The sequence below is a fragment of the Carlito syrichta genome, unplaced genomic scaffold (assembly GCF_000164805.1).
Source record: "Carlito syrichta isolate Samal-C Ts95f unplaced genomic scaffold, Tarsius_syrichta-2.0.1 Scaffold311939, whole genome shotgun sequence".
Lineage (NCBI taxonomy): Eukaryota > Metazoa > Chordata > Mammalia > Primates > Tarsiidae > Carlito > Carlito syrichta.
This window is the reverse complement of record NW_007256035.1, coordinates 704,279-730,273: the sequence shown is the minus strand read 5'-3', so window position 1 is coordinate 730,273 and position 25,995 is coordinate 704,279. Positions and strand designations below refer to the sequence as shown.

Below are 25,995 nucleotides of genomic sequence, written 5' to 3'. Positions count from 1 at the left end.
CTTGGAAGGCTGAGGCAGAAGGATTGCCGGAGCCCAGCAGGTCGAGGCTGCAATGGCCAGAAGCGGCCACTGCACTCCAGTCTGAGTGACAGAGTGAGACTCTAACTCAAAAAAAAAAAAAGGATAAGGTTCCCTGTGAAGCCAGGGGGCTGATCCTTGACACCTGCCCCTGGCTGCACCACTCTGAAAACACCTGGCCACCACCACCCTATCCTGCCTGCCCCACGTCTGTTGGCACGTTCAGTTCCCTGCCCCAGAGGGCAAAGCCCAATATCTACCTCATGGCATTTGAAGAAGGGAGAAACCTCTAGGGTGGTTCGAATGGCCTTCAGCCGATCCCGGTAGGCAACCTGGGAACAGAGAAGTGACCAAATTTTAAACACAGTGCGGAGGGTGGGGGGTAGATTTTAAGCCCAATTTAGCTCATCAGAATCACTGTCTATAGAAGCAGGAGCGACCTTACACCCTGATCATTTCTTCCAACCTCATCCCCAAATAAGAAATTCCAGCCCAGAGAAGAGGGCACGGCCAGGCTCTGGGGCCCACCACTCCACTCTATACCATCCCGGGGGCAGGACAACCATGCAGCCTCTGGGGGCTCCTCCCATGAGGGTTCAGTCCACGCTGGATGCCAGCAGTCCAGAGGCAGCATCCTGACCACGGTGGCCATGGTGTCTTCCAGAATACAAACTTCAGAGTCCTTGACTTTTGAAAGGGTAGAGTAGTGGGAGAGTCACAGATATCTCTGCCAGTGGCCTCTCCCTGGATCCCTTCAAACCCGGATTGAAGTGTGCTGGATCTGGGGGTGCCCTGTCCTCCCTAGGGACCAACTCTGTGGGTCTCACCGCCTGGGTCGCCGCCAGGGAAGCCCATCACACACAGGCACATGAGGCTCCCCAATGTCCATCTGAACAGCAGTGACAGCTGGCAGAACCAGTCAGGCAGCTCCCTGGAGTGCTCGGCACCAGGAATAAATCCCTTTTCGGAAGCACTCTCTGTGGTGGACATTGCTAAGGGACCGAAATCCTCCCCTGCAGGTGACCCAGGAGCCACAGGGCTTGGGTTATGGAAGAGTCAGCTGCATTACCCATGCCTGCAGCCTTAGAACATGCCAGGGGCCAAGAGAAGCCTCCCAGCTGAAAAGGGAGGAGGGGAGGCCTCCTAATTCCAGCAGGCACTGAGTCTCCTTGGAAAAGAGCTGCCTGGGCCCACCCTTCCTTGCTCTGGGGCCTGTTCAGAAGGTGCCTCTTCTGGGGGCTCCAGGACCCATGTCCCAGGTGCGCCTGAATATCTGTCACAGGGCACCTTGCATGTGGGGCACGGTGGCATAACATACCCTAACTCAGGAGGTAGGGTCAGAGTTCTGATCCTAGTGGGTCAATTGCTGCAGCAGCGAACACAAGAAATCATATTCTCATGAACCTGTACTACTCACAGGCTCTGAGAAAGTCAGCCAGTTCTTGCTGGGGAGGGCAGTGTGAGCCCCAAGGCACACCACCCCCATTTGGCCTCACAGCCTGGGTGGAGGCCTGGCCAGGCCTGGAGGCATCAGGGAGCACAGGGACCAGCAGGCTGCTGGCCATGCTGGGCAGGGACCCCAGAGCTTGCCTGGCCTTGTCCCTTCCTAGCTGTGTATCCTTGACGTCTCAGTTTCCACATCTGTAAAATGAGGACAAGAATGCCCCACACCAGCAGACTGCTGTGAGGACTTGCTGAGCACTTAGCACAGTACCTGGCAGGCAGCAGGTGCTAAAGAAATCCAGCAGTTACCACTCCCCTGAGAGGATTCTGAGACAATGCTTTCTGAAGCTGTGATGTCCGTGGCAAAAGGAGAGTCCCGTGAGTGTTCACAAAGTGTCCCTGTCTACTCACCAAATGTTGGGACAACCATGTCACCTTCCAAGCAGAAGTCTGGAATTTTCAGGGTCGTGGACCCACTGCCACGACCCGGCTCAGACAAGGGCAGGGCTGGCATGGTTAGCCCTCCCCGGTCGGCCCAGAGGGTCTCTCAGAAGTTGCCCTGACTCACCAGGATGTTATGGTTCCCTTTAGTGAATTCTCTGAAGGCCTCGGTGACCTGCTCCCTCGTTTTGGTCTTCTTGAAGTCTCGGTTCACAGAGCCGTCTTCCTTCTGAGGAGAACGACACCCCACCCAGGAGGGAGTCAGCAGAGGACCACGGGCTGGGACTATGCTCATCCACCAAATGGCCACAGAGCAGGCAAGCCCCATCTTGACCCCCCAGGCCACTCTCAGAGCCAGCGGAGGCAGCCAGGTGCCTCATATAGGAAGGCACAAGGAGGCAGATGCACACAGCGTCCAGTCAGCATCCTGAGGAGCACACAGAGGGTCACAGTGGTGGCCCAGGCAGAGTGAACCGTGTCAGGAAAGGCTCAGAGGTGTGAGGGACATGGAGGCCAAGAATGGGGGAGGGAGGCATGGCCCCGGAACCAGTGGTCGAAGGCCCCTGCTGTCCAGAGGTGCACTCCCTCAGCACACACAGGAGGGAGGTGCTCCCTACCTCAAGCTCAGTTAAACTTTCCTTATGTTCTAAGATCACTTAATTTAGGGTCCCTGAAAGCCACGACTGAATACCGCCCTACCCGCCTCTGCTCCCTAGTCCACCCCATTCCATCTTCTCAGCCTGGACACTGCCTCTGTTCAGGCTGCCCTGGGCCAGCCTGTGGCCTTTGTTTACCTATGAAGAAATCTGTTCTTTAGGGACAAAGGGTAAGAAAGGACAGCTCAGTTAGGAGCCCTAACACTGGGGTCTGTTGACTTCCAGGTTGGAGATTAGTTAAAACTATGGCGAGGCCCAAGGGTGTATGGCCCTTCATGCACAAGGGGCTGGGAGCCAGGGCAGCAGGTGGCACACCCCAGGTGCAGCCTCTCTGCTAACCCAGGGCAGGGGAGGGGCAAGTGATGGTGAAGACAGCTGGCTCCTCTCTGAGCGAGAAGACGGGCTGTTAGCCTGTCCTGACAGCTGGACAATAGACAGAGACCAGGAGCACATCCTGCCTGAAAGGGAGAGGTAGAGGGAAAGTGGGTTGTTGCAAACAGAGGAAGAAAGAAAAGTGAGCGTTAAGAGGAGAAGGAGGGGGAGCGCATCATTTGCATCCAGTCTCACAGCTGGATGCAAAAGAAGAGGGGAGGTTTGCTTTCAAAAGTCAAGGAAGGGGATAAATGGCTGTCTCTGCCCAGAGCTTGCAAAGGCGAAAACGTTTCCCATGTGCCACCATGGGCAGCGAGACACAGACAAGAAATCATATTCTCATGAACCTGTACTACTCCAACTAAGCTGTCTCATGGCCCTGTGCTCCCCACAAGCAGGCAGGGCCTACCGGCTGAACTGGCAGGAAACACCCAGACACCAGGGGAGGTAACAGGGGCAAGGACAGTACAGCACTTGAGTAGCCTGGGGCTGAATAGCTGTCCTGGGCCGCCAGGACGCTTCATCTAAATGCCCTCTGGAAAGAGGTGGAAGGGGAGCCTCCCATCAGGGCTCAGGGATGGACATCGAGACGAGATGCTGTGGACCAAGGTTGGACAGAGAATGGGAGACCCAATAACGCTGCAGGGCCCACCATCTGCTCTGGAGGAACCCAACAGCCCTGAGGGGTCCATGGCCCATAGCCCTGTCCCCTGGGGTGAAGTTTGTGTCTGTGTGTCTCTTGCAAATCTCACGGCAAGGACACGTGCAGGGGCCCGGGGCGAGGGAAAGCATTCCCAGACCCTTCTCGGGAGACTGAAGAGGAAAGAGGAGAGAATAAGGCTTCTGAGGGACCCCGATTCCAAAATTAAAGGCAGGCAGCACACTCTGCCCTTCTCTGCACTCACTGGCAGTCCCCGGTTTGCAGGCCATGAGCAGCATGAAACAGCTTCCCCCATGGGCATCCCACAAGCTGTCTCCCGTCTGGGCTTCTCAGTGCTGGGCATGGTCTAGGTTAAGTGAAGAGTTCTCAGCAAAGGGCTGAGGCTGGGCAGGGCCAGAAGTCACCTGCTCTCAGGCCCAAGCCTGTACACAGCCATCCCGCCTTGTGCCTCAGAGGAACAGATCTGCATCTCCAAACATCTTTCCCTGGGGCAGACTGCTCACACCCTGGGCCGGTGTCAGGAGAAGCTCACAGCTTCTGAAGGGACCCGAGAGCAGCCAGGAACCCTGGAGTGGATGCTGGTGGGGAGACAGGCGGCCCTGGCAGCCTTGGGCAGTACCCTGCTAGCCTCACCTTGATGCCCTCGATCCTGAACCCAAGGGTGGCTGTGGAGCTGATGGTCTCCCGCCACTGCATGTACCGCGGCTTGGTCACAGCCCGCTGCGCCTTCTCCTCCTCAGTCGGGGCCTCAGGGTCCACCTCGATCATCTTCTGGTACATGTCCTTCCGCAGGCTGGGCTTCTTCCGGGCCTTAGTGAGCTCCTCCTCCAGGTAGGTCCTGCGTGGGAGGCGAGGCCACATGAGGGCTGTGGACCAGGGCACAGCTTGCCGGCAGCTCCTTTTCTGCCTGGCGGGTGAAGGTTTGAGGCGGGCTACGCATGTTCAACCAGGGTTGACGTTTTTTATTTTTGTAGAGGCGGGGTCTCACTAGGTAGCCTAGGCTCATCTTGAACTCCTAGCCTCAACTGATCCTCCTGCCTTCGCTTCCCAAAGTACTGAAATACAGGCATAAGCCACTGCTCCCAGCCTGGGGTTGACTCTTGATCTGAAGAGAAAAAGGGTGGTTTTCCTAAATTGGAGCACCTTTCTTCGAAGACCACCTGGAAGGCCTGACAAAGCCTGAAGAGCTCCTCCTGGGGAGAGCCCCTCAGGGGCCAGCAGAAAAGGGAAGGAGACAGCGGGGCAGCCTGGAGGCTTGGCCTGCTCCTCCCACTATGGCGAGGGTGGGAGAGGGGACTGAGAACAGGGTCTCCTCTGGCTGCCTGAGGCCCCTCCATAAAGCCAGCCCGCGCCTTGGCTGGAGAACTGGTTCTGTCCTCACCTCCCCACCCCTCCGTTCTCAGGCAGCCTAGTGGGCCTGCCCCCCAAGGTCACTGGCCCTTTCCGAAGAGGGGAATCTTGAGCACAAAGGTCAGGCCAGAAGGTGCCCTTGGACGTGGCCACAGTGTAGATGGAGAAGCCCATAACGGGAAGTTTGGAAAGCCTGGAGCTCCTTAGCTCCTGCTCCATCCTGGGTGCATACCTGGTTCATCCCACCCCGACACCAGCTCTGCTCATACCCGAGCCCTCAGCCCCAAAATCCTGAGAAAGTGCCTCCAGCTAAACTGTCCCACGGCCCTGTGCTCCCCACATGCAGACAGGGCCTGCAGGCTGGACTGGCAGGAAGCACCTAGACACCGGGGGAGGCAACAGGGGCAAGGACAGTACAGGACTTGAGTAGCCTGGGGCTGAATAGCTGCCCCGGGCTGCCAGGACACTCCCCCCCACCCCAGGAGAGCCCACACACATCCACTGGGCTGCCTCTGCCACCATCAGTGAGATGAGTCACCCACCCCCTCTTCCCTGCTCCCCTTTTGAAGCCCCCTCCCTCCCCACAACAGGCTCACATGCTGCCCACGGCACTTCACAAGACAGAAATCAGCAGTGTCAGTTGCAGGATGGGGAAGTCTTCTCCCCTTTGCCCTGCGTGGGTGGAAGCTGCCCACAGAGGCCCCACCCAGCCCTCAACCCATCCCTCACGCTCCCCCAACTGTCTTCCAGGCCTTGTTCCAAGGTGCCCACCACACCTCCAAGTTGGGACCCAGAACGGACTGAACAAAAATGGTGACGTCTTAAAAATTACAAGTTTTCAGAAACCCTTGTATCAACTGAAATTTGTACTGAAGGAAAAGGGAAGAAAGAAACCAAATCCTTTGGGTGTGAATCTAGGCCTGGTTGTTTAGGTCCTTACAGGAGGTGACAGAGACTGATGGGGAGGTCAACAGCTTTCACTTGGGCGCTTGCATGCAACATGCACACATGCACATACTCGTGCTCATACACACATGCACACACATGTATTCTTGTTTATACATGGGCTGACATACTCATGCAATGTGCTTATGCACATGCATGCACACACACCTGTACTCACGTGCATACATGCACACACAGGTGCACATAGGCAGGGATGTGCACACACCACCCTCCTGTGCATGCAGAGACAGGTCAGGGATGACAGAAGCCATGAGGCAGAGGCTTTTGTGAGGGTCTGCATGTACTGTGGGCAAGGGAGGGGCAGCCAGGCTGGGGCAGACGCTTCATCCTAAATGCTCCCAAGTGTGCTGCAGAAGCCTGCAGAGTGGGTAGGTGGGTGGATGCACTTCTGCAAAGAGCTCTCAGTAGCTCCCTAAACAGGAAGCAAACTTCACATGGGCCTTTCTCCAAAAACAACCCTTCTCCAAAATGGGCTTCTGCAGCTCCATCCAGGCAGTCCCTCACTGCCAGAAGAGAGGGGTTGGGGAGAGAAACCCACAAGGGTTGCCAGATGGATGGGAGGGTCCTGGAAGCCCACAGAGAGGTGAGTCTCAGAGCCTCCCTACTGCCTGTCTGCCCCATGGGGAAGGTTAAAGCTCCACCCCAAGCAGGGGAACAGAGACCTGCTTATCCAATCACAGGACGCTGGGTGAGGAGGTGACTCAAAACTAGGTGAGGGAGGTACTTCCCTCGGAAGGGGAGCCAGCCATGGGGAGCCAACAGGTGGCAGACCAAAGCCACCAGTGGCTTCTAAAGGGCAGAGGTACTGGAGACAGGTTCTCGTCTCCGCTCCCCGGGATGGTCTCGATGTCAGGGAGACACTGCTGACTCTCCAGGGCATGTCCCAAATCCATGAGCACTCCCCAGAGTCACATGAGCACATGTCTACATGGAGCCAGAGTCCCAAGAAGCCCCTAGCTGAAGGCACCAGCAGCATCTGCATCATCTTCTCCTTAGCATCACCCCTCTGCCCCACTACGGCCAAAGTTGTGTTTGCCCACCAGCCCTTCCACTTCCCTGTGACATGTCTTGACCTCTCATGCCCTGGAACTCAGTGTCTGAAGTGGCCCTGGGCTCTAGCCTCCTCCCTCTGGCACAGACAGTCACACTCTAGGCAGCTGGTCTCGGGAGAGGCTCTGAGGTCAAGGGATCTGGACTGATGCACCTGGCAGAGCACCACAGTCCACGGCCAGGATGGAAATAGCTGGACACACTAGAGAGACCCCATGGAAGCTGAGTCTCACACAGCTTCCTTGGGAAGTGCTGGACCGTGGCCGGGAGCTTACAGATCTGGCTGGGCGGCCCTTACAAGTCAATGAACCTTGGGATGTCAGAATCCTGCTCAGACTGGAACAAGACCCTTTTCCCCAGGATAGCAGTGAGATTGCAAAGGGATATAAATAACAGAAGCATCTAGCACAGCTTGGAGCAGGAAGGGGTCTCAGGATTTATGTGCAGGGAAGGTGAGGCTGGAGGGGGCCCTGTTCTGGGAAGACCCCCCCCCCCACTTAGCCTCCACACATACTCCTCTTTCCTCCCATCCCTCGGCCCCAGTCCCCTCCCAGGACTGGGTTAAGCTGTCCCACCCTCATTAGTCACTCTGGGTCTCTCCTGAGAGCCCTAAGATGCAGTAAGAAAGAAGCAGCCAGAGTCAAGGAAATGGGAGGCAGTCTTGGGACAGGGGTGGGTGCCTGTCCCCAGCAGCCTCCCAGGAGCAGGCAGGTTCTGAGACAGCCTGGCTCTGGGATTGTCCAAGTGTATCCCTGGGGCCACTGACTTCCAGAAATGACTGGGTAAACCATCCAAAGAAGATACAGGTTTCAGTTCTCTGTGCCTGGTCTCCCAGGTGAGATGGAGGATCCCTGTATCTGGCCATCCAGCCTAGCACCTGAAGCCTGGCCAGGCTCTCTGGGTGAGCACAGTACGCTGGACACCACGTGGGCCGACAGCCTCAGAGAGGTTCCACCAGTCCTTCTGCACAGGGGAGAGGGGGCCGTGCAGGTGACTTGGGATGGAAGCACCATGGTTTGAGAGGGGATGAGAAAACCCTACAGCCAGCACAAGGGCCGCAGCTTGGGGTGGCCGGGCCTCAGGCTCCCCCTCTACTCCCTGCCCTGCCTCCTTTCTTCCTTTCTCCTCTTCCCCCAGGATCCTCTCCAGGCATATCTCAAGGGCAGACGTCAGGGTGACCCTGAGACCTGGCAGGAGCCGGAGGGTGGGAGCCAGTCCAGCACACAGACCTAGCTACCACTCAGTCCTCCATGTGGGCCTCTTGAGCTCCTGGCCTCCCAGGCAGGCAGAAGTCTTTTTTGGGGAGCCATCATGCCCTACTAGCCACCCTCTCTTCCCACTCACCTGCGCTGGGGAATGAGAAGATCTCGCTTCCCAAGCCTCCTTGCAACTCACATAGCAGAAGTCACCATCCTGCTGCCTTCTGTCTGGTGCTCCTCCCACACTCCCAGCAGACCCACCTGACCTGAGGACAGATCTCTCTGCCCTCTCTCTGGAGAGGCTCAGGACCTAGCCAGGGCACCCCTTTCTGGCTCCATCTGCCCTTGGACCCTGTCTTACCCTGGCTCACCAGAAAAGGGAAGGGACTGTCACGGCACATCCCTGCACCCTCTGTACATACTGGAAGCTGCCTGGGAGTGGGGAGGATTCTAGATGGTCAAACAGCCCGCTGGGCCTGTCCTTGCACCCATGAAGCCTCCAGGAAACCCTGAGTGCCACTCTGGACATCCGCTGCATGGCCGGGTTCGGCACCGAGGCAGGCATACGGGCTGTGAGGAGCCTGGCTCACCTGACGCCCATCTTACAGTCCATCACGCAGGGCGAGTCGAAGTCAGCCAGTAAGTCGTCCATCTGGTTGTAGCGCTCCCCATCCTTTACCACGTCCCCATGGTAGGCAGGCACAAAGGGCTTCAGCACATCTGCCATCAGTCGGTCCAGGCAGCGCTGCTCCGACTCACAGTGCTTCTTCAGGATCCTGCCATTGGCGGCTGCCTTGAAACTCCCTGTGGAGCAAGTGGGAGAAGACCCTTGGTCCCCAGCCTCAGCCGGCACAGTGCCTGGCCTCCCTGGGGATGCTGCACCCCGGGCATGGCTAAGCCTGGGGCTGAAGGTGTGCCTAAGGTCCCCCTGTGGACTGAGCACTTTAGCTGTTCCCCAACTTCCTTGACCCCAGACTCCTCATTTGAAGATGAGGGGTGCTCACCGCTGGGGGGTTACAGGGCTGTGGGAGCAATCTAAGCACCAAGACCTAAACACTCCTTAGTATGACTACCATCACGCTCACCCCCATCGCCAACTCTGCTTCTCGGCAACGAAGGTGTCTCCTGGCCTCCACAGAGAAGCCCTGATAGGACAGGATGCAGAGGCAGGGCAGGAGAGGCAGAGTGGGCTGAGGGGGGTGGTCCAGGGCTCAGCTCACTTGGGGGGTACCTCTTCTCATTGAGATCCTCAGCTAGGCCTTTACACAGAGTGTGCGTCCATGTGTCTTGGGTTGGGCCAATGTGGCTGAGGATATAAAAGAAATATCAGACCCTAAGCTTTCCTGAAACGAACCCATAGGCTGGTGAAGTCATGAAGGTCAATAGTCCATAGGCAACCCCTGATGTGTCTTCAGAGGACAATGCATCCTAGGGGCCCACTGTGTAGGCTAGATGGCTTTGAGGTCTTGGTTCCAGATGTCCCTCCTCCCCTGTCACTGCCGGGCGAACCGGGGACCATATCCGGGCCCAGGTCCTGGCCACCTTCCACCCAACATGTGCACAGTGTCTCGCGGTGGTGGGGAGACTTGTCTGCATCTTCACCAGCGGCAAGCTCCTTCAAGGCAGAGACTACATCTCCATTAATGTTGCAACCCCTAGAACCATGGCGATGTGGGCATACACAGTAGGGGCTCAGTGATGGGGTTAGCTTTGCTTCTTTGTCCAGGGTGACAAATGGTGGGCAAACTATAAAGACTGATGGCTTCATCTGTCTTACTGAGTACAATTGGGAGAGAGACTGAGAGAAAAAGAAAGAGACTGGAAGAGAAAGGGACTGAGGGAGAGGAGGATGTGTGTTTTGGGAACAGGGGGTGGCATGGACTCTACAGAGGTCAGTTGTGTTTGTTGACAAGGCAGCGTCAGGGCCACAGCTTGCAAGTGTAGCTACTTCAGACTAGAGAACCTGTTCTGAATGCTTTTATCCCCGGAGCGGTGCGTCCAGGACCAGGCCCTCCCCGCCCCCACATTTGCTGGGATCTCCTGTGGGACCGTCCGGGAGAGCTGCGTCTACCTGCATGTCCCGCCAGCTGGATCCAGGGGTACTTCTTCTTGAAGGACATGACAAAGGGAGACCAGTGCACCATGTTTTTTATTTTCCTCCATGATTTGCTCTAGAAACAAGCAAACAAAAAGCTCTATATTAGAAAGACAACCACTGCTTTCTGGTTAGGATGGGTTCAAAGCAAAGACACTCGTTGCCTGTAGTCACAAGATGGAAAGGGCCATGCCACAGCACAGGCACCCTTCGTGGGCTCCAAGGACCTTGCTGCCATCATCTACAGGGTACACAGTCATAGGTGATTTTTGCACCATTTTACTGTGCAAACACTCAGGGAATTCTCCCTCATCCCACCAGCAGTGGCCCCTCCAAGGAAGACCACAGAGGATCACTTTCACCCAGCTGCAGCTGTAGTTCACATTTTATTTGCAGATGCAGTGGCAAGAGAGGCAACACTTGCCTGTGAGTGGCGTGAGTTGAGACTCTGAAGGGAGCTCCCCAGGACCGCCTTCCACGGTGGCTTCAGTGCACACAGTGGGGAGCCAGCCCGCAGTGCTCTCCTCGTCATGCTACTTCTCTCGCTCAGGATGTTTCTTAATTTTATTTACTTTATGTTCAGGTCTGTTAGTCTGTGCATGGGCATGTGTGAAAGCATGTGTGTGTTTGGGGAGAAGGAGTCCTTTTGGCAGAAAGGAGAACCAAGAACACCCTCTTATTTTATTTTCTTGAAAGCATGCAAGGCATTTGTTACAATTTCCATTTGCTAGAGCCTGAGCTTCAGAAAAGTAAGGGATAAAGCTGGAATTTAAACCCTCATCTATACAACCACTTTAAAAAAACAAACAAACAAAAAATACCTTTTCTTCCCCAACAAGAAACATTTCTCCAGGAAAAAAGTGTCCTTAACTTTATTTTTTATTTTTATTATTGAGACAAGGTCTCACTCTGTTGCCTAAGCTGGAATACAGTGGCAGGATCATGACTCACCACAACTTCCAACTCCTGGGCTCAGGTGATCCTCCTACCTCAGCCTCCTGAGTATCTGGTGTGTAACTCCATGCCCGGTCTTAAGTTAACTTTAATAAGAACAGGCTGTGAAGCTAAAGACCAAGTGTTCCCTAGAACATACTAGCTCTGAAGGGAGTGATGAGAACTTGAATGACAAACATTTTGAGTTCCTAAGAAAGTGGATCCCTGACCGGCAGAACCATGGCAAGCAGAAGTGTGGGGCGCTGAGCTGGGAAGGAGGAGGAGCAGCTAGGAATCCTGCATAAGAGGTGCAGAAGGGGACCCTAGCTTGATGGGGGGATACCCTGAAGATGCAGCTCCCCACTCTCTGCCCAAAAAGCCCAGCCATACCCTTGAGGAATCAGTGGAGGCTGCTAGGTCCCAAGGTGAAATCAAGGTGAAACCAGCCTCCTTAGATTTTGGGTGGTTTGTTTTTTTTTTTCCTCTCTATGCTGAGACTCAGCTGCTTCTGTCATCAGGTTTTCTTTTTTTTTTGAGTTGGAGTCTCACTCTGTCGCCCAGACCGCTCCTGGCCACTGCAGCCTCGACCTGCTGGGCTCCGGCGATCCTTCCGCCTCAGCCTTCCAAGTAGCTGGAACTACAGGCGCGCGCTACCACTCCCGGCTGATTTTTGATTTATTGTAGAGATGAGGTCTCACCAAGTTGCCCAGGTGGGTCTCGAACCTGAATGCTCAGGCAATCCACTCACCTCAGCCTCCCAAAGGCGCGGGATTACAGGCTGAGCCACCGAGCCCGGCTTGTCATCAGGTTTTCAAGTGAAAATCTATTTAAGGAGAGGAATTCTTCTTTACTAAACCTGGCAATTTTTATCCCCATCCCAGAAACACTCACCCTACCGCCAAGACCAATTCTATTCTTAAGAGAGGGCAGCGCCTGCGAGGCCATGTGACAAAAGGGCTGGGCCTTTGCTGACAAGGGTGTTTTTCCCAGATCATTCTGATGGAGATCGCCAAAGAAGGGTAATGAAGCAGAGGCATTTCTTATCTAAGCACCCAGAAGGCTGCATAAACAATCAGGGCAGACAATGTACAAGGGCAACAATGGAAAAACCTAATTACACAAGATGAGCCATGCAGTGGCTTGTAGGGACGCCAGTGCTGTGGGGAAGCCATTAAGGTAGGCGCAGAGGGCAAGCGCACAGCCACTCATGGTCTGCGGGTCACATCCCTGCAACAGAGCCCAACCCAGTGCTCACCCACCCCTTGCCCATCCCCATCAGAGAACAGCGAAGTCCACGCCGCCCTTCCTCATGTCCCCTCTCAGGGCCTCAGTTGCCTCCATTCGCTGAGGGATGGACAGCTGATCCACCAGGCTCCTTGGACAGATGGAGACTCTAGGACTCAGAAAATGACCTTCCCTCATCCCAACAGCAATGGCCCCCTCTAGAAAGGTTGGAGAGGGCCACTGTCACCCAACTGCAGTGTGCCATTCACAGTCTATGCACAGAGGCTCCCATGGAAGAAGGGTCCTAGAACCCCAAAGGGGCCATGCAAAGACTGATCACTGCTGAAAAGGAAGGAGCTTACAGAGGCTGCACCACCAGAAGCAGTTTGGGGACAGACTCAAGGGAGAGAAAGAGAAGACTACGGCAGGCAGTGGGGCCAAGGGCTGTGGAATATTCCACTTGTGAGAATGCCATGCATTTGTGCTGGGGACCTCTTTCCTCTCCGCTGGCAGCAGCACGCAGGGCTTCCCCGTGGTTTTAAAATAGCAGCACCCAGGCAATACCTCATGTCACTGCCAAGCAGTAAACAGAAAAGCCCTTTCCAGGTCTGGGCTGGGGAAAGGAGGACTCCAGGGTCAACCCCATTCTCCCACCCCAGCCCACAGGAGCAGAGAAAAATAAAAGGACAGGGGAAGGGATTCCAGAGCATCCATTTCCTTATGATGGTTGGGGAGACCAAACATCCACGCCTCAGGAACCAAACATATTCTAGGTAGATGCTGCTTTTCAGGAGCTGGTCAGGCACTCCCCTCCAAGCAGCCCCAGTCCTCAGAAATGGATTCCAGGCCTTGTTCCCCAGCTAAGACAGGTGGTGAGGCAAGAAAGGAAGGCAGCCCGACAACCTGAGAGAACCTCACCCAGAGGGACTATCACCCTCGGCTCTGGCTCAAGAGTGCATTTTCAATGCAGCCTCTGTCACTTCTCTGTCTGAAATCGGACCATGGTCTCAGGTCTCCAACTTCTCGCGCTGAGCTTTGGGAAATACAAAAGCAGCCTCCAAATGCCTTGAACGTGGTGTGGGAAAGGGCACCTGATCTCCCACCAGGGGCAGCGCCTGCTGCGTACTGATTCACTGGCCCTGCTCCTTTGTCACCTCCCAATCATCAGGGGCATCTGGACGTCCTCTGGGGACCCTTCCCAGCATGCCTCCTATGCATGTCAGCCTCTCTGGGCTGCCAGGGGAGCCTATGTGAATCTGAGGCGGGTGGCTAGCTCACTTTGGCCAGCTCTACGGTGACCCCTGCTTGCTCACACGCAGACCTGGGGTCCAACCCAGCTGACAGATGGATGGCTTCACTTCCTGAATCTGCTGAGTGTTACAGCACAGGGGACTCGCAGCTGGCTGGCAATGCTTTTATCATTTCTCGGGGAAATGCGAGGGCCCATTTCTGTAGATGTGCAAGCCCATCCACTAGCCCCACCACCAGTACCTGCTGTATACCTGTTACTATTTATGGAGCTCTTGCTATGTGACCAAGCACTGGGTCAGTGCGTTGTGGCCTTGTTCTGACCTTCACCACAGCCTGATGATAAGCAGGAGTACTCTCTCCATTTAGATGAAGAATCGAGGCTCCACAGTTACTTCCCCAAAGAAGAATCAAGGCTCCACAGTTACTTCCATTTTGTGCCCCTGTCAGTAGGTGCTAGTCACATGGGGAGCCTCCAACCAGTTCATCACGTCTGCGGCTGTCAACACACAGGACCCCATCCCCAAGTTCTCCTTCCATCCTCGAGGCAGCAGGAGGAGGAAATGGGAGAGAGAAGACTGGGCAGGATGGACAAAAAGAAGATTCTTCCAAGGTGGTTCTGACTTAGGAGGAGTTTTCAGTTGCTTCTTCTTCTTTTTTTTTTTTGAGTCGAAGTCGTCTCACTCTGTCACCCCGGCTGGAATGCAGTGGCATGCTGATGGCCACCACAGCCTCAACCTGCTGGGCTCAGGTGATCCTTCCGCCTCAGCCTTCTAAGTAGCTGGGAACTACATGCTAATGCCACCACACCCAGTTAATTTTTAAATTGATTGTAGAGACGGAATCTTGCCATGTTGCCCAGGCTGCTCTCGAAGCCCTGGGCTCAGGCAGTCCTCTCGCCTCTGCCTCCCAAAGTGCTGGGATTAGACGTGTGAGCCACCACCATACCTTGCCTCTAGCTGCTTCTTTAGCAGAGGAGTTAGCCCTTTGGGAGATGCCCTGAAGTGGCCACCAAAACCCCAGTCACATCCCTGTCTCGGGCTGCTCAGGTACCACTTCCTGTGTAGCTGCCAGATGACACAAAGTTTAGGCTCTTCCACACATTAGATCAAGGCAGCTAGACACTTCTAGACTCTGTGGATGGCATTCTGCACTTGTGATGCTCTAGGGAGCCCTTCAGTGAAAAGAAAGGCACCATCTGCTGTGCCCCTCAGGAGGAAAAGGGTTGCGGGGTGAGTTGGAGACACGTGGCTTTTCCTTTGATTCTGGGCTGGGTGGCAAACTGGGCATGAGGTCTTTGAGGTAACCCCTTGGATAGATGGGCTTGGTTGAGAACCAGCTAGGTAAATCCTTAGATGGCTGCACCCCTGGGTTAAACTAGCAAGGGTCTGGCTTTGTTCTTCTGCTCACCTGAGGGCAGGCAGTGCCTTCTGCTGACTTTTGTCACCCCTGCCTGTTGCAGCCCTGACCTCGCTCTATAAGAGGTAGACTCCAGCTGCACAGGGAATGGTAGGGCCCCAATAACTCAGAGAAGTTTGGAAGGAAAGGATCTGAAAACAGCCAGAAAGAATGGCCAGGATGGGGGTGCAGGGGGTGCATGGGATGTGGGTTTTTAAAATTCAGAAAGGCCTGGAGTCCTCTGGTGCTGCTGAAGCTGCTCTGATCAGTTTCCCCTCTTGTACCTGACTTGAAGGAATTAAAATATTCAAAGAATGTGGGGAGAAATTTGTAGTGGGAGGGGAAAAAACCCTGACAACAACAAGACCCTGAGCCTCTTCACGCTTGAGGTGACTGAAAGTCAGAGGGAAAGGGAGCTTGAGAACCAGGCAAGCACCAGCCCAGCATCCTCCAGCAGCAGAAAGCAAGGCTGTCCCCACAGCTCAGACCTGACCATGCGACACAACCCATGGGTGGGAAACCCTTGCCTTTTGGAAGCTCAGCTCATGACACACTCTGTCTCACCTCTTTCTCCCTTCCCTGAAATTTCTGGTCTCAAGAGCAGATGTGAATCTATTCCTGGAGGCCGGGCCTACCTGGGGCTGACTCCTGCTCAGCACGCGGCACCTCAGAGCAGACCAGTCCTCACATGGAACGCAAACTCTTCCCGGGCCTCTGGCCCTGTGCACGGAGATAGCCAGAGCCCTTGAGAACCCAGGGCAGGAGTGATCCATAGGCCCATGGGGCTGTCTGGGCCCAGGCCAAGTCCAAGGGCGGATGCCTGGGCAGGGTTTCTGACTCTGAGTGTTTATCTACACCAAATTCCAAGCCTCCCTGTGATGCTAAAGGTTCCTGGGCAAACATCATCATCTGGCTGGTTGTCCCTGCCAGGCATCCCCAGTCGCTCTACAGGGAAACACTGCCTTAAACAAATAAAAGGGCTAACTGGCATAACCTCCAAGTCTGGCCTTTGTCTTCCATAAAGCAGGCAAAATGAACTGTTGGGAAGCAGAAGAAGAAGTAAGGGAGAGGAAGAGGACAGAGGGATAGCAAGGACCCAGAGTCTCCCCCAGCCTAGGTTGTGGGGATGTGAGGGCCTCTGACCACCCCCTTATAAAACGCTTCAGCAGGATCAACTACGTAATACACAAAATGAAAATGAGGGGTCCCTTGTCCAAAACTCAGTAGGAATGTCACAACGACAGAGAGGGCAGAGCCTTTACCAAGTGTGGGGCTCCTCTCAGGTCCCCAGGGACTGCTCAGCGCTCATGCATACCAGGAAGCCAGCCCTGCCTCCTGGGGAGGAAAATAGCCCCACTGCTGGGTAATGGCAGGTGACTCTGTGCCTGCAGTTCTCCGTGTCCTCATCTCACTCTTCCAATGACTAGAGACTCCTTAATGCTGGAGGGGACAGGTGGGTTCAGGGCTGCAGGTACCCATGGCTCTCCCTGGAGGGCCCAAAGCAGCCCCGAAAAGGGCTGGCAGGAGAGGCAAGAATGTTGACCAGTCCGCAGCCCCTTTCATGTTCTTCAGGGTCTGGCCTGGCTCCCATGGTGCTGTGCTGTCTGAGCTGGTTAGCTGGCACCTGCCAGCTCAGTCGCCACCACAAGAGGACAAGCCATCCAGGGCCAGCACTGTATCCTCAGCTCAGACCACACGCCCTTTGGTCTGCTTCCTGTCTTCTTTCTGACCACCTCTTACCCATGCAAACCAGCGTCACGTCTCTCACAGCAATGTGGGGTGGGTGGAGGAAGAATAGGCTGTGACGTTGGGGACAGACTTCATGACACTACGAGCACCACAGGTTGGAGGTAGCCCTGGCACCCTCCTACCCCCCATCCACACATGGAACCACCTGCAGTTCCCTAAATTCAAGTTATTCCAGACCTGTGAGGTTTTGCAGGCAACTTCTGGCTCCGCACGTCCCTCCCACGCCACGTTAGACCTGCATGGTGTCAGTTTTTGCTCTGAGGGACTTTTCAGAAGAATTGCTGCAGATGCGCAGAACTTGGATCACTGCTGCGTGTATTTTAAAACACAGCACAGAGACCTCTCCTGGGAAGCTGCTCCTCTGGGTGTTTCCAAAGCACCCTGGGCATACCTCCATCCCAGCTTTCCTATGTCTGCTGGTTTCTGAGTGACTGTAAGCACCTGCCCAACCAGACACTCAGCAAGCCATTGCGCCTCCCTGAGAGCCCACTGGGGTCAGCCAGGCCTGCAGACTGAGCCAAGCCTCACTCCCTCCCAGAGGAGGGAGACCAAACCCAACAGACACCTGAGGGGCTGCGCTCGCCCACTGCCTCCTGAAGAAAGTTCTATTTCCAGGCAGGTGCTGGGCTCCGCTCCGTTTCTTACTGGGGCCCCTGACACTCCTGTCTCATAAGCCACACCAATGCCAGGGCTACTTCAGAGTATCAGGTCTCTTGAAGGCAGCTTCGCAGTCCCAAGTTTACCCCAATTCACTGGCCCTTCCTCCAGCTGCCCTCCTCACTGACTTTGCCAGGCCCAGTGGTTTCCCCTCCCAGCAAATTAACGGCTGAAGCAACAAACTCCTTTCTCCTTCCATCAGGATTCTGTCTCAAATCCTCTTAGCGGGAAAAGCAAGCCATAGTTTTGGGTTTTGTCTCTACAAGGCAGCACGATGAGGCAAAGCACACTTCAGGCTTGGGGGTTAGAATGAACTTTGCTCTGCCACCTTCTGGCTGCAGTCATGCGCAAACCTCAGTGTTCTCATCAGTAAACTGGGCACAGTATCAAAGCACATGCTGTGCCCGCCCCATGCAGTTACCGTGAGAACCTGATGAGGTGATAAACATCAGCAGCGGCTTCAGACTGTCACAGGCAGGCAGACCTTAGACCTCACTTTGCTTTTTACTTCTGGGTCTGTGTTTCTAAACTGGAATCATGTTTTCCTCCAAGGCACAGCGGACTGGCAAGTATCCAACTGGGTTCTTCCAGAGGGCCAGCTAGTTGCCGGGTGGCAATCAGATTAACTAATTGTGTGATAATCGCTTACAAAGCTTCCCTGCTGACGACGCTCACGGCAGTGCTGGGAACTCACAGGGCAGCTCCTCAGGACCCTGAGCTCTTGGCTTCGAAAGAGTCAGAGCCAGCCCAAGCCCAGGTGACAGTCAGTCAAGTTGTAAAAAGGAGAAAAAATGGTTTCCCAAATCACCCCATTTCTGTGAGGTATCACCAAATAATAGCATTTTCGGGGTGAATAGTGAGATTGCTTAACAAATTTCATTTTATTTTATTTGAAGGGTTTTTTTTTTTTTTTTGAGTCAGAGTCTCACTCTGTTGCCCAGGCTGAAGTGCAGTGGCACACTCATGGCTACCACAAGCTTGACCTGCTGGGCTCAGGCAATCCTTCCGCCTTAGCCATCCAAGCAGCTAGAACCACAGGTGTGTGCCACCACGCCCAGCTAATTTTTAATTTACTGTACACACAAGGTCTCACCATGTTGCCCACACTGGTCTCGAATCTCTGGCAATCCTCTCGCCTTTGCCTCCCAAAATGCTGGGATTACAGGTGTGAGCCACCACACCTGGCTAAATTTCATTTTCTAAAGGGTGTTTACATACTCTTCCTAAACTCATTCCCACCTGACTTGCTCCCCCAATTTGCTACTTTTTTCTCCAGCATGTCTCTTTCTTTTTTTAAAAATAGTTTGGTCACTTGGTTAGCTTTTATTTTTAGATAATTATAAAGAAAGAGTCTCCAATTTTTTTAGAGTAGAAGGGATGGAAGGGCAGAATCTTTAAAATGCCAGACAAGGGAAATGATCTCTGGACACCGTGACTCTCCAAAAATAATACTGCCAGACTAACTCTTTGCGGCACACGTGTGCAGGTGTGTCTGTGCAAAGAAATCACATGTTAAATGCGTAATGTATTGCCAGTACTATGTTAATATCCCATGCAATTCTCACTCACAACACTGACGCAGGTATCTCCATTTCACAAATGATCAGCTGCGTTCAGAGAGGTTTAGTAACTTGCCCAAGGTCACACTGCTTCCAGGTCTGTGCCCCTTAATTCTGAGGATTTTGCTTCTGCCAACAGGATTACTGGGCCCTCATCATCTCTTCAGTCCTGGGGCTATTTGCTTCTCCCCAGGTTGTAAAATCGCCTCACATAAACACAAGAGTGACCTTTTAAATGGGGAAGGCCAGAATAAAGACCTGCCCTCCCCTCCCTCCAAGTCTGTTCCCAGAATGTCCTCGGTGACACACACTTAGGGAAGGCACATTTAACAAAGCACCGAAAGCGAATGGAGGACGCCCCTGCCCAGGGAGGATTTGTTCCATGGCACAGCCTTTGTTCTGCTCTTGCAAAAGTCTGAGCGAAAGTCATTGAGTTTTCCATGTTTGGAAAAAATGTTTTTTCCTTCCTTCTTCTTCATTTGGTCTTTCTAAAAAAGCAGTTAGGGTTTCCCTAGTGATTATTATTTCCTTCGCTGGGGAATGGCCTAGTGCTTCTCCCAGGCTGCAGAGTGGAGGTGGTGGCCAACTTTGTTCATTGTCCTCCCCCCTGGCAGAGCCCAGCTGGGCTGGCGGCGCTGGGTGCAAGCCCAGGCAGGTAGGGGCCTTTGGCTCCACAGCTCCCTCCTGGAACCCTGCTTAGAAACCTGGCTGAGGCCAAAAGCGAAACCCGCTCCTGCCAAAAGGGAGCTGTGGGCTTGGAGGGGAGGAGGGGAAGGGCTTTCAAAACCAAGACACCAAGGATCGGAAAAATTAAGCTCAAGGACTTGGCGGGGCAGGTAGCTCCGGCTAAAAATAAAAGTCTGAATTTAAGACTAACCGTCTTTCCCCTTTTAACAAACAAGAAAATCCCCCTAAAGCCAAGTGCAAAAACACTTTTCAAAAAAGACCCGAGTAAGGCTTGATTCCATTCGCACCCATCCCCAGCCCTCATGGGATGTTCCCGCGTGTTGGACGGAACAGAACATCTTTTACAGCACTGCTCGCCGGGCACGGGCTTTGGCTCACCTGCCCTTTTCAGAGGGTGGAAACTGCACAGGGAGCAGTGGGGTAGGTGACTTACCTCCTTTAGAGGTAATGGTCGGCCTGGGGCAGGAAAACAAGGACAGTGCGCCCACCCTGGCTCAGGCAGGCTGAGAGTGTGAGCAGCAAGAACGGCTCCACATGTGCTCTGGGTGAGCACTGTGTTCTCATCGCTCCCAAGCAGACTGCAAGGGCTGCTGTGTCGAGGGTTTGGAATGAGTGGACTTGGTCAGGCTGGAGGCTGGCGTTCCTGAGGCAATGTTCAAGCCCTGGCTGACCCTTTCTGGGGGAAAACACCACACTCAATCGACTCCTTGCGGCACAATCTGGCCAAATCCAGGAGAACCCTTAGTGGCTGTCCGGCTGCCTCTCCTGATTAGCCACTTTCTTCCTATTGCAACCAGAGGCCCAGTTTCTGGGCCTAGGGCAGCACCCAGATGGCAGCCAGGGGCCTTCTCATTCTCTTCTACCATCATCCACAAGCCCTGCTACAGAAGGCTGCCCGAGGCTCAGCTGGCAAGACAGGACCCCATGGAGGCCCCCTGACCATCCGCAGGTGGGCACAGGGCCCCACTAGGGACACGGAGCCATCCCAGATACCACCCTACACTCACTCCCCAGACACCTGTTCCAATCCAGCAAGACAAGCCATTTTCTTATCCCTCACCTGCCCCTCCCCCAGGTGCCTGCCCTGCAGGTGCTCTGCCCGGAAAGTTCTCCCTCCTCCATTCAGTGCATCCACATCCTACCACCAACTCCAGCCAATCCCTCTAAAATTTGCAAGCTGACCCTACCTTCTCCCTGAAGCCTCTCAGGGCCACTCCAGCTACACAACATTCCCAGGATCCTCCCCACAGTGGGAGACGGTAGTAGGATGTGGATACACAGGAGGGAGGAGGGAGAGCCTTCCGGGCAGAGCACCTGCAGAGCAGGGACCTGGAGGCCAGGAAGGTGAGGGACAAGAAGCTTGAGCATGTCATTGACTCTTGTGTGCTGTATTGTGTCTCTCAGTGGCAGGAAGGCTCCTGGAGAACTGAGAATCTGTCCGAACCCTCTGTACGGCCCCAGGCTGAACAGCCAGGGAGCCCAATCCTCCCAGCATCTGGGTGATAAGAGAACCCTACAGGCCTGGCACATGGAAGAGCTCAGGCCCAGGCCTAGAAGACGAAACACACCTAAACTGAGCCTCACACTGCCTTACGTGCACCTGCTAAAGCCTGGGTTTTTCCAGAGACCTCTCCAGGCAGCAGGAGGGGCGTGCTTGTGGGAACTTCCTGTTTGTCCGCCTGGGGTGCTCTCCAGGACCATATTGCTTCAGGACAGCTGGCATCCTGGCTGGCCCCGGCCCCAGGGGCCCTTTCACAAGGGTGGCTTTGCAGGGTCACCTTTCACTCAGGCTCGGCAACCCCATTTGTTCGTTCTCCCATCCCTCACTCTGGGATGTCCTCGCTGGCACGCCCTTGGAGCCAGGATGCCGGGGATACCAGCAAAGAATGATCTTTCACCGCAACTCTTTGTGTCATGTCCACTCTCCTACCCTCTCCGGACTTTACAGGAGCCGGCATCAAAGGGGCCGCAATCTTGCCAGAGCAGTCTTTTTTTGGTTACCCAAGAATCGAGGTGTCCTTCACCCAAAATGGAAATGTTCCTAACCCTCCCGACCAGGCAGAGCCCAGCAAATGCTCCATCTCTGGTGAGAAGGTCACTAACTTGGCTCTTCCCTCCTCCTCCCTCGTGGACTCCATCCTCTTAGGAGCTAAAAATAATAAAGGGCTCAAGAAGAGAGGCGAGAGGAAGCACAGGAGGCATAGGAAGTGCTGTGGCGAATGCAGAAGCCCCACGCAGCTCCCACACCAGAGGCCTCTCCAGCCTCAAAGGCTGCTGGGCCCAGAGGCTAGGAGGGGACCAACAATAGGAGGAAACAGGGAGTGGCTGAGGGGGCCAGGGAAGAGCCCAAGGGGGGTGGGCAGTCTTTCAAGGCTGACTTCCTAATGGATAAAACTCAGAGGACAGAAGGGCTTGGCCTTTCCTCTGGGAAAGGGCACCCAGGCGATGCCCAGGCAGTTAGGGCCGCCACCCTGCAACATGCATGAGGTCCCCTCCCTCCCTGTGCCTCGTCCACTCCTCCCCAGAGATTTTATTTTTACTTTGGTAAATGTAAAAAACAGAGGGTGGAAATTTACTGAGGGCCTTTGCTGGTCAGCAATCAGCACTCAAGTTCTGGGATCGCTGGGCAGCCCTAGTGTCCCTCCTGGGGCTGTCTCTCAGAGAGCCTACCCAGGGGTACTTGGCCCCACGCCACCCTGGCCTGGGGGGCTAGAGGTGCTCAACCCTTCCTCCTCAGCCCACAGAGATATAATTCCAGGCAGGAGTAGAGCGGACCCACAGCGTGTGAGCTATTCTAGTAAATGGTAGGAAATAACTAATATGTACTAAGTGCTTACTAGACACGGTGCTAAATTTTTGTTATGTGTATATGGTAAGGGTGTCTTCACCTATCACAGAGGTGGTCTCATTAGCCCATTTTACAGATGGGAACACTGAAGCACAGAGAGATTAGACAATTTGCCCAAGGTTTTATAAAAGTTTAGTCCAACAGGCTGGCAGCTCTTCATCACTCTGCTAGGCTGCCTCATTTCTTGTCATTTGTAACATGTAGTTTTATAGCCAGATAAACTCAGGTTTTGATCCTGTCATTCCTGGCTAGAGGTATTAGGCAAGTTACCAAACCTCTCTGCAAAATGGGAATACTACCTATCCTGCAGGGCTGGCATCAGGATTGAATTAAGTTCTCTGTGCAGTGCCTGCTACATAGACAGGATCCCTCAGTAAAGGTAGATGAGCCTTATGTATCTCTCTAGGATACTGTCTGGTCTCTGAGCCCCCAAGGCCAAGAGACTGTGTGTAGGAGGCAGCTCTGAATGGGCCCTGTAGATGTTAGCAGCAGGGCCTGACCACCTCCCTCTTCTATCCCCAAATCCAGCCTGGAATACCACCTTTCTACAAGGAAAGTGCAGAGGGTGAAGGCCACAGCCCGCAGGAAGTGGGTCTCCAACTAACAGTCCTATTCCTGGCCAGAACAGTCTTTCTCCAACTCCCAAATGCCCAGGAGCCACTTGGAAGCCAGGTATAAGAGGCAGTGCATACACCGGGAGGCGGTCTGGCACAGAAGCCACCAGCAACTCTCATGTCATGTCTCTACAGAACCCACTCTCACCACCCCCACCCACCCATCCTCCCCCAGGGACCCAGGGTCTGAAATAAGTAACTCTGCTTGTTCTAGGGAGACTCAGCCAGGCACCAGGACATAGGCAGCTCTGCTGGTGGCCACGTGTGGAAACAGACTTCTTCATCCCATGCTGGAAGATGACATTATATTTAAAAACCCAGGAATCGGAAAGGAAGCTTTCTGCAGAACACGGAAGAATCTAAAATGCTATCTTTTCTCCCCCAAGCTCTCACAGTCACAGCCCTGACAAAGGAAACAAGCTCCCTTCTCAGAGATTCCCTGTGGCTGAAAAATCCTCAGGTCAACATTTTTAAAATCTAAGGATACTCCTGGACATAGCAGAAGGGACAAGATTTCCTCCACCTCCAGCTTGACAGAAGTTTACCTCTCTAGGCCAAGAACATCACAGACAAAATACTGCCTTTTAAATAGCTTCTGGGAATGCAGAAAGGACTTGTAAGAGATTTGGTTAAGGGGGTCACTCTGGACTAACTCCAAAGTCAGATTTTTGGGAACTCCCACTCAAGGAATTTCTAACAAGAAAACTTTTCAGGAAGGACTTAAATACCACATGCGGGTTTATAAGCAGTTATCAAATACTTTGTTATATTTAGAAAATATTTCCAAGCAAGATACGTTGGTACAATTCCTATTTCTGACAGAGCACACTGATTTGCCTGTGGCTAAATGGTACTCAGTAAATGGCAATGCAGACTCACAGAGAGAACCAGAAACCCCAAGCTGCTTTCCGAAGAAGCTTCTGCAGCTCAGCCCCGACAATGCACAGCTCTGAATTCTGTTATGAGTCACCCAGCTTCCCTCTCTGAACGGGGCAAAGGCCCTGTCTCAGCTCAGCGGTCATGCATATGTTCACGTGTAGACCGCTGGAAGCACAGGAAACGGGTGGCCAAAAAGACACGCCAGTGAACCCCCAAGTATGAGCAAGAATCCTCAAGCCCTCAGAATGCGGCTGTCCCCCGGGTCATCTTGACGGTATGTGTGTGATTTTCATAAACAGACTGACTCATCACCCTTCCCCGTGCCTCTCTGCTCAAGGCAATGGGATGCTTACTTAGCACTTTCCCCAAGGCCCCTGAGAGGCAGGAGGCGGACTTGCCTCCTATCTCAAGAGAGGCAAACAGGGGCCGAGGGGCTCCCACAGGCTTGTGTCCCACACTAGGGCAAATGTGGAGGTCCTGCCTGAACGCCTGTCCTGGCAGCCTGCGTGCCCCACTGCAGCTGAGTTCTCCCACTCCTTGGGAACAGGGACACCCCATGACCGTTTCTTTCACTTTTGGCTCTAGGCTACAATGGTTTTACATTTATTTTCTATTGAGATATTTCTGCAGCAGCTCTTGTGATAATTATAGACAGGATAGGTTTTCACAAAACGGAGGTAGGCTCTCCTGTGAGACAGGGGCAAAGAATGGCTCCACCCCAGGTCCTCCCCTGTCTTCTCCCTCGCATTTACAGAGAAGCAAAGCCAGCAGACACGGCATCAGCATCTATCCAGGCCAACCTGGTTTTCTATCTAAAAGTTCTTAAAGCTTGGCCCCCACAGAAGTCACCCTTTTGCCTGCATAGCTTACAGAAGGCTCCTGGTTCTCTTAGATTCATTCCATCTCCTTCTTACTGAGCTAAGGAAAATGAAACATTATTGAGAGACAGAGTGGGTTATCTGAAAAATGTATTCTGGAATGGTCAAGGCTGAGGAATGGGTTTAGTGACCCCTGCAAGTCTTTCCAGCCAGTGATCCTGAACCACAGGAACCAGAGAGATGCTTGGAGGAATGGTCTGGTCTATGCAGTGAGGGTTTGGGTCTCACTAAGCTCCAGGCCTCCAGGCTCAGGAGACAGGAGCTGAGTAACAGCCTTGGACCATCTCTAAAGAGAGCAAACCTCCTTCGCAATGTTCTCCTGATGTCTGCTGGGCAGGATGCATGTCCTGGTGGAAATCGGAGAGTAGTTTCTGAGGTGGGAGTCTGGAAGAGGGACGAGAGCTGCCCTGGGTGAGCAGGGAGAGCCCCGAGGACTCTCTCCCAGAGAGAAGGATTCCAGAATCTCACAGTGACCACAGCTCTCTTGCAGGCCCAGCCTCACTGAGGTCTCTGGGGAGAGCTCACATTTAGGAACAGAACCAGCCGGCTGATTTATTCCCCTTAACTTTCAAGGCTATTATTAGGGCACATCTGTCTCTGAGTGAAGTCACCAAGGAAAAACCCAGCTGAAGAAAATATTTTCAAGCAGTCGTCATTTCAATCTTAGGAAAAGGAAGCGAGTCGATAAACTGCCAAAGAACTCCAGGATTCAAGGTGACCAATGAGACAGATGGAAAGTATTCGGCCTGGAAATGCAGGCAGCTGAGCTATTTACATAGTGCCTGGCCAGAAGGATGCACATGGACCAGAAGCACCTCGAACTGTTTCCTCTTCCCTTTCTCCACTTAGCTCTCTCCTTTCCCTTAACAGGAAAGTCAGTCAGTGGAAGCCCCCCTAAAGTCTGAATTGAGATGAAAGCCAGCTAGTGATAGGTGACCAGCTGATGAAGGGCAGAAGTTCAAGCCAGTGGCCAGCAGACTTATTTTGTTCAGCAACATAATTTTTTTTTCTTTTTCTTTTTTGAGTTGGAGTCTCACTCTGTCGCCCAGACTAGAGTGCAGTGGCTGCTC

The 25,995-nt window shown here is 53.8% G+C and overlaps 1 protein-coding gene across 1 annotated transcript in view; it reads right to left on the bottom strand.

Moving 5' to 3' along the window:
* Nucleotides 1–226: 226 nt before the first annotated feature.
* ITPKB (inositol-trisphosphate 3-kinase B) overlaps nucleotides 227–25,995 on the bottom strand; it is a gene marked incomplete at its 3' end in the record, with an annotated part of 98,146 nt that continues 72,377 nt past the window's right edge. The window contains exons 4-8 of the mRNA XM_008069342.2: nucleotides 10,228–10,327; nucleotides 8,747–8,960; nucleotides 4,225–4,429; nucleotides 2,030–2,131; nucleotides 227–350 (exon numbers count right to left, since the gene is read on the bottom strand). Of these exons, the coding sequence (XP_008067533.2) occupies nucleotides 227–350; nucleotides 2,030–2,131; nucleotides 4,225–4,429; nucleotides 8,747–8,960; nucleotides 10,228–10,327 (745 nt within the window). The remainder of the gene's footprint in view (nucleotides 351–2,029; nucleotides 2,132–4,224; nucleotides 4,430–8,746; nucleotides 8,961–10,227; nucleotides 10,328–25,995) is intronic.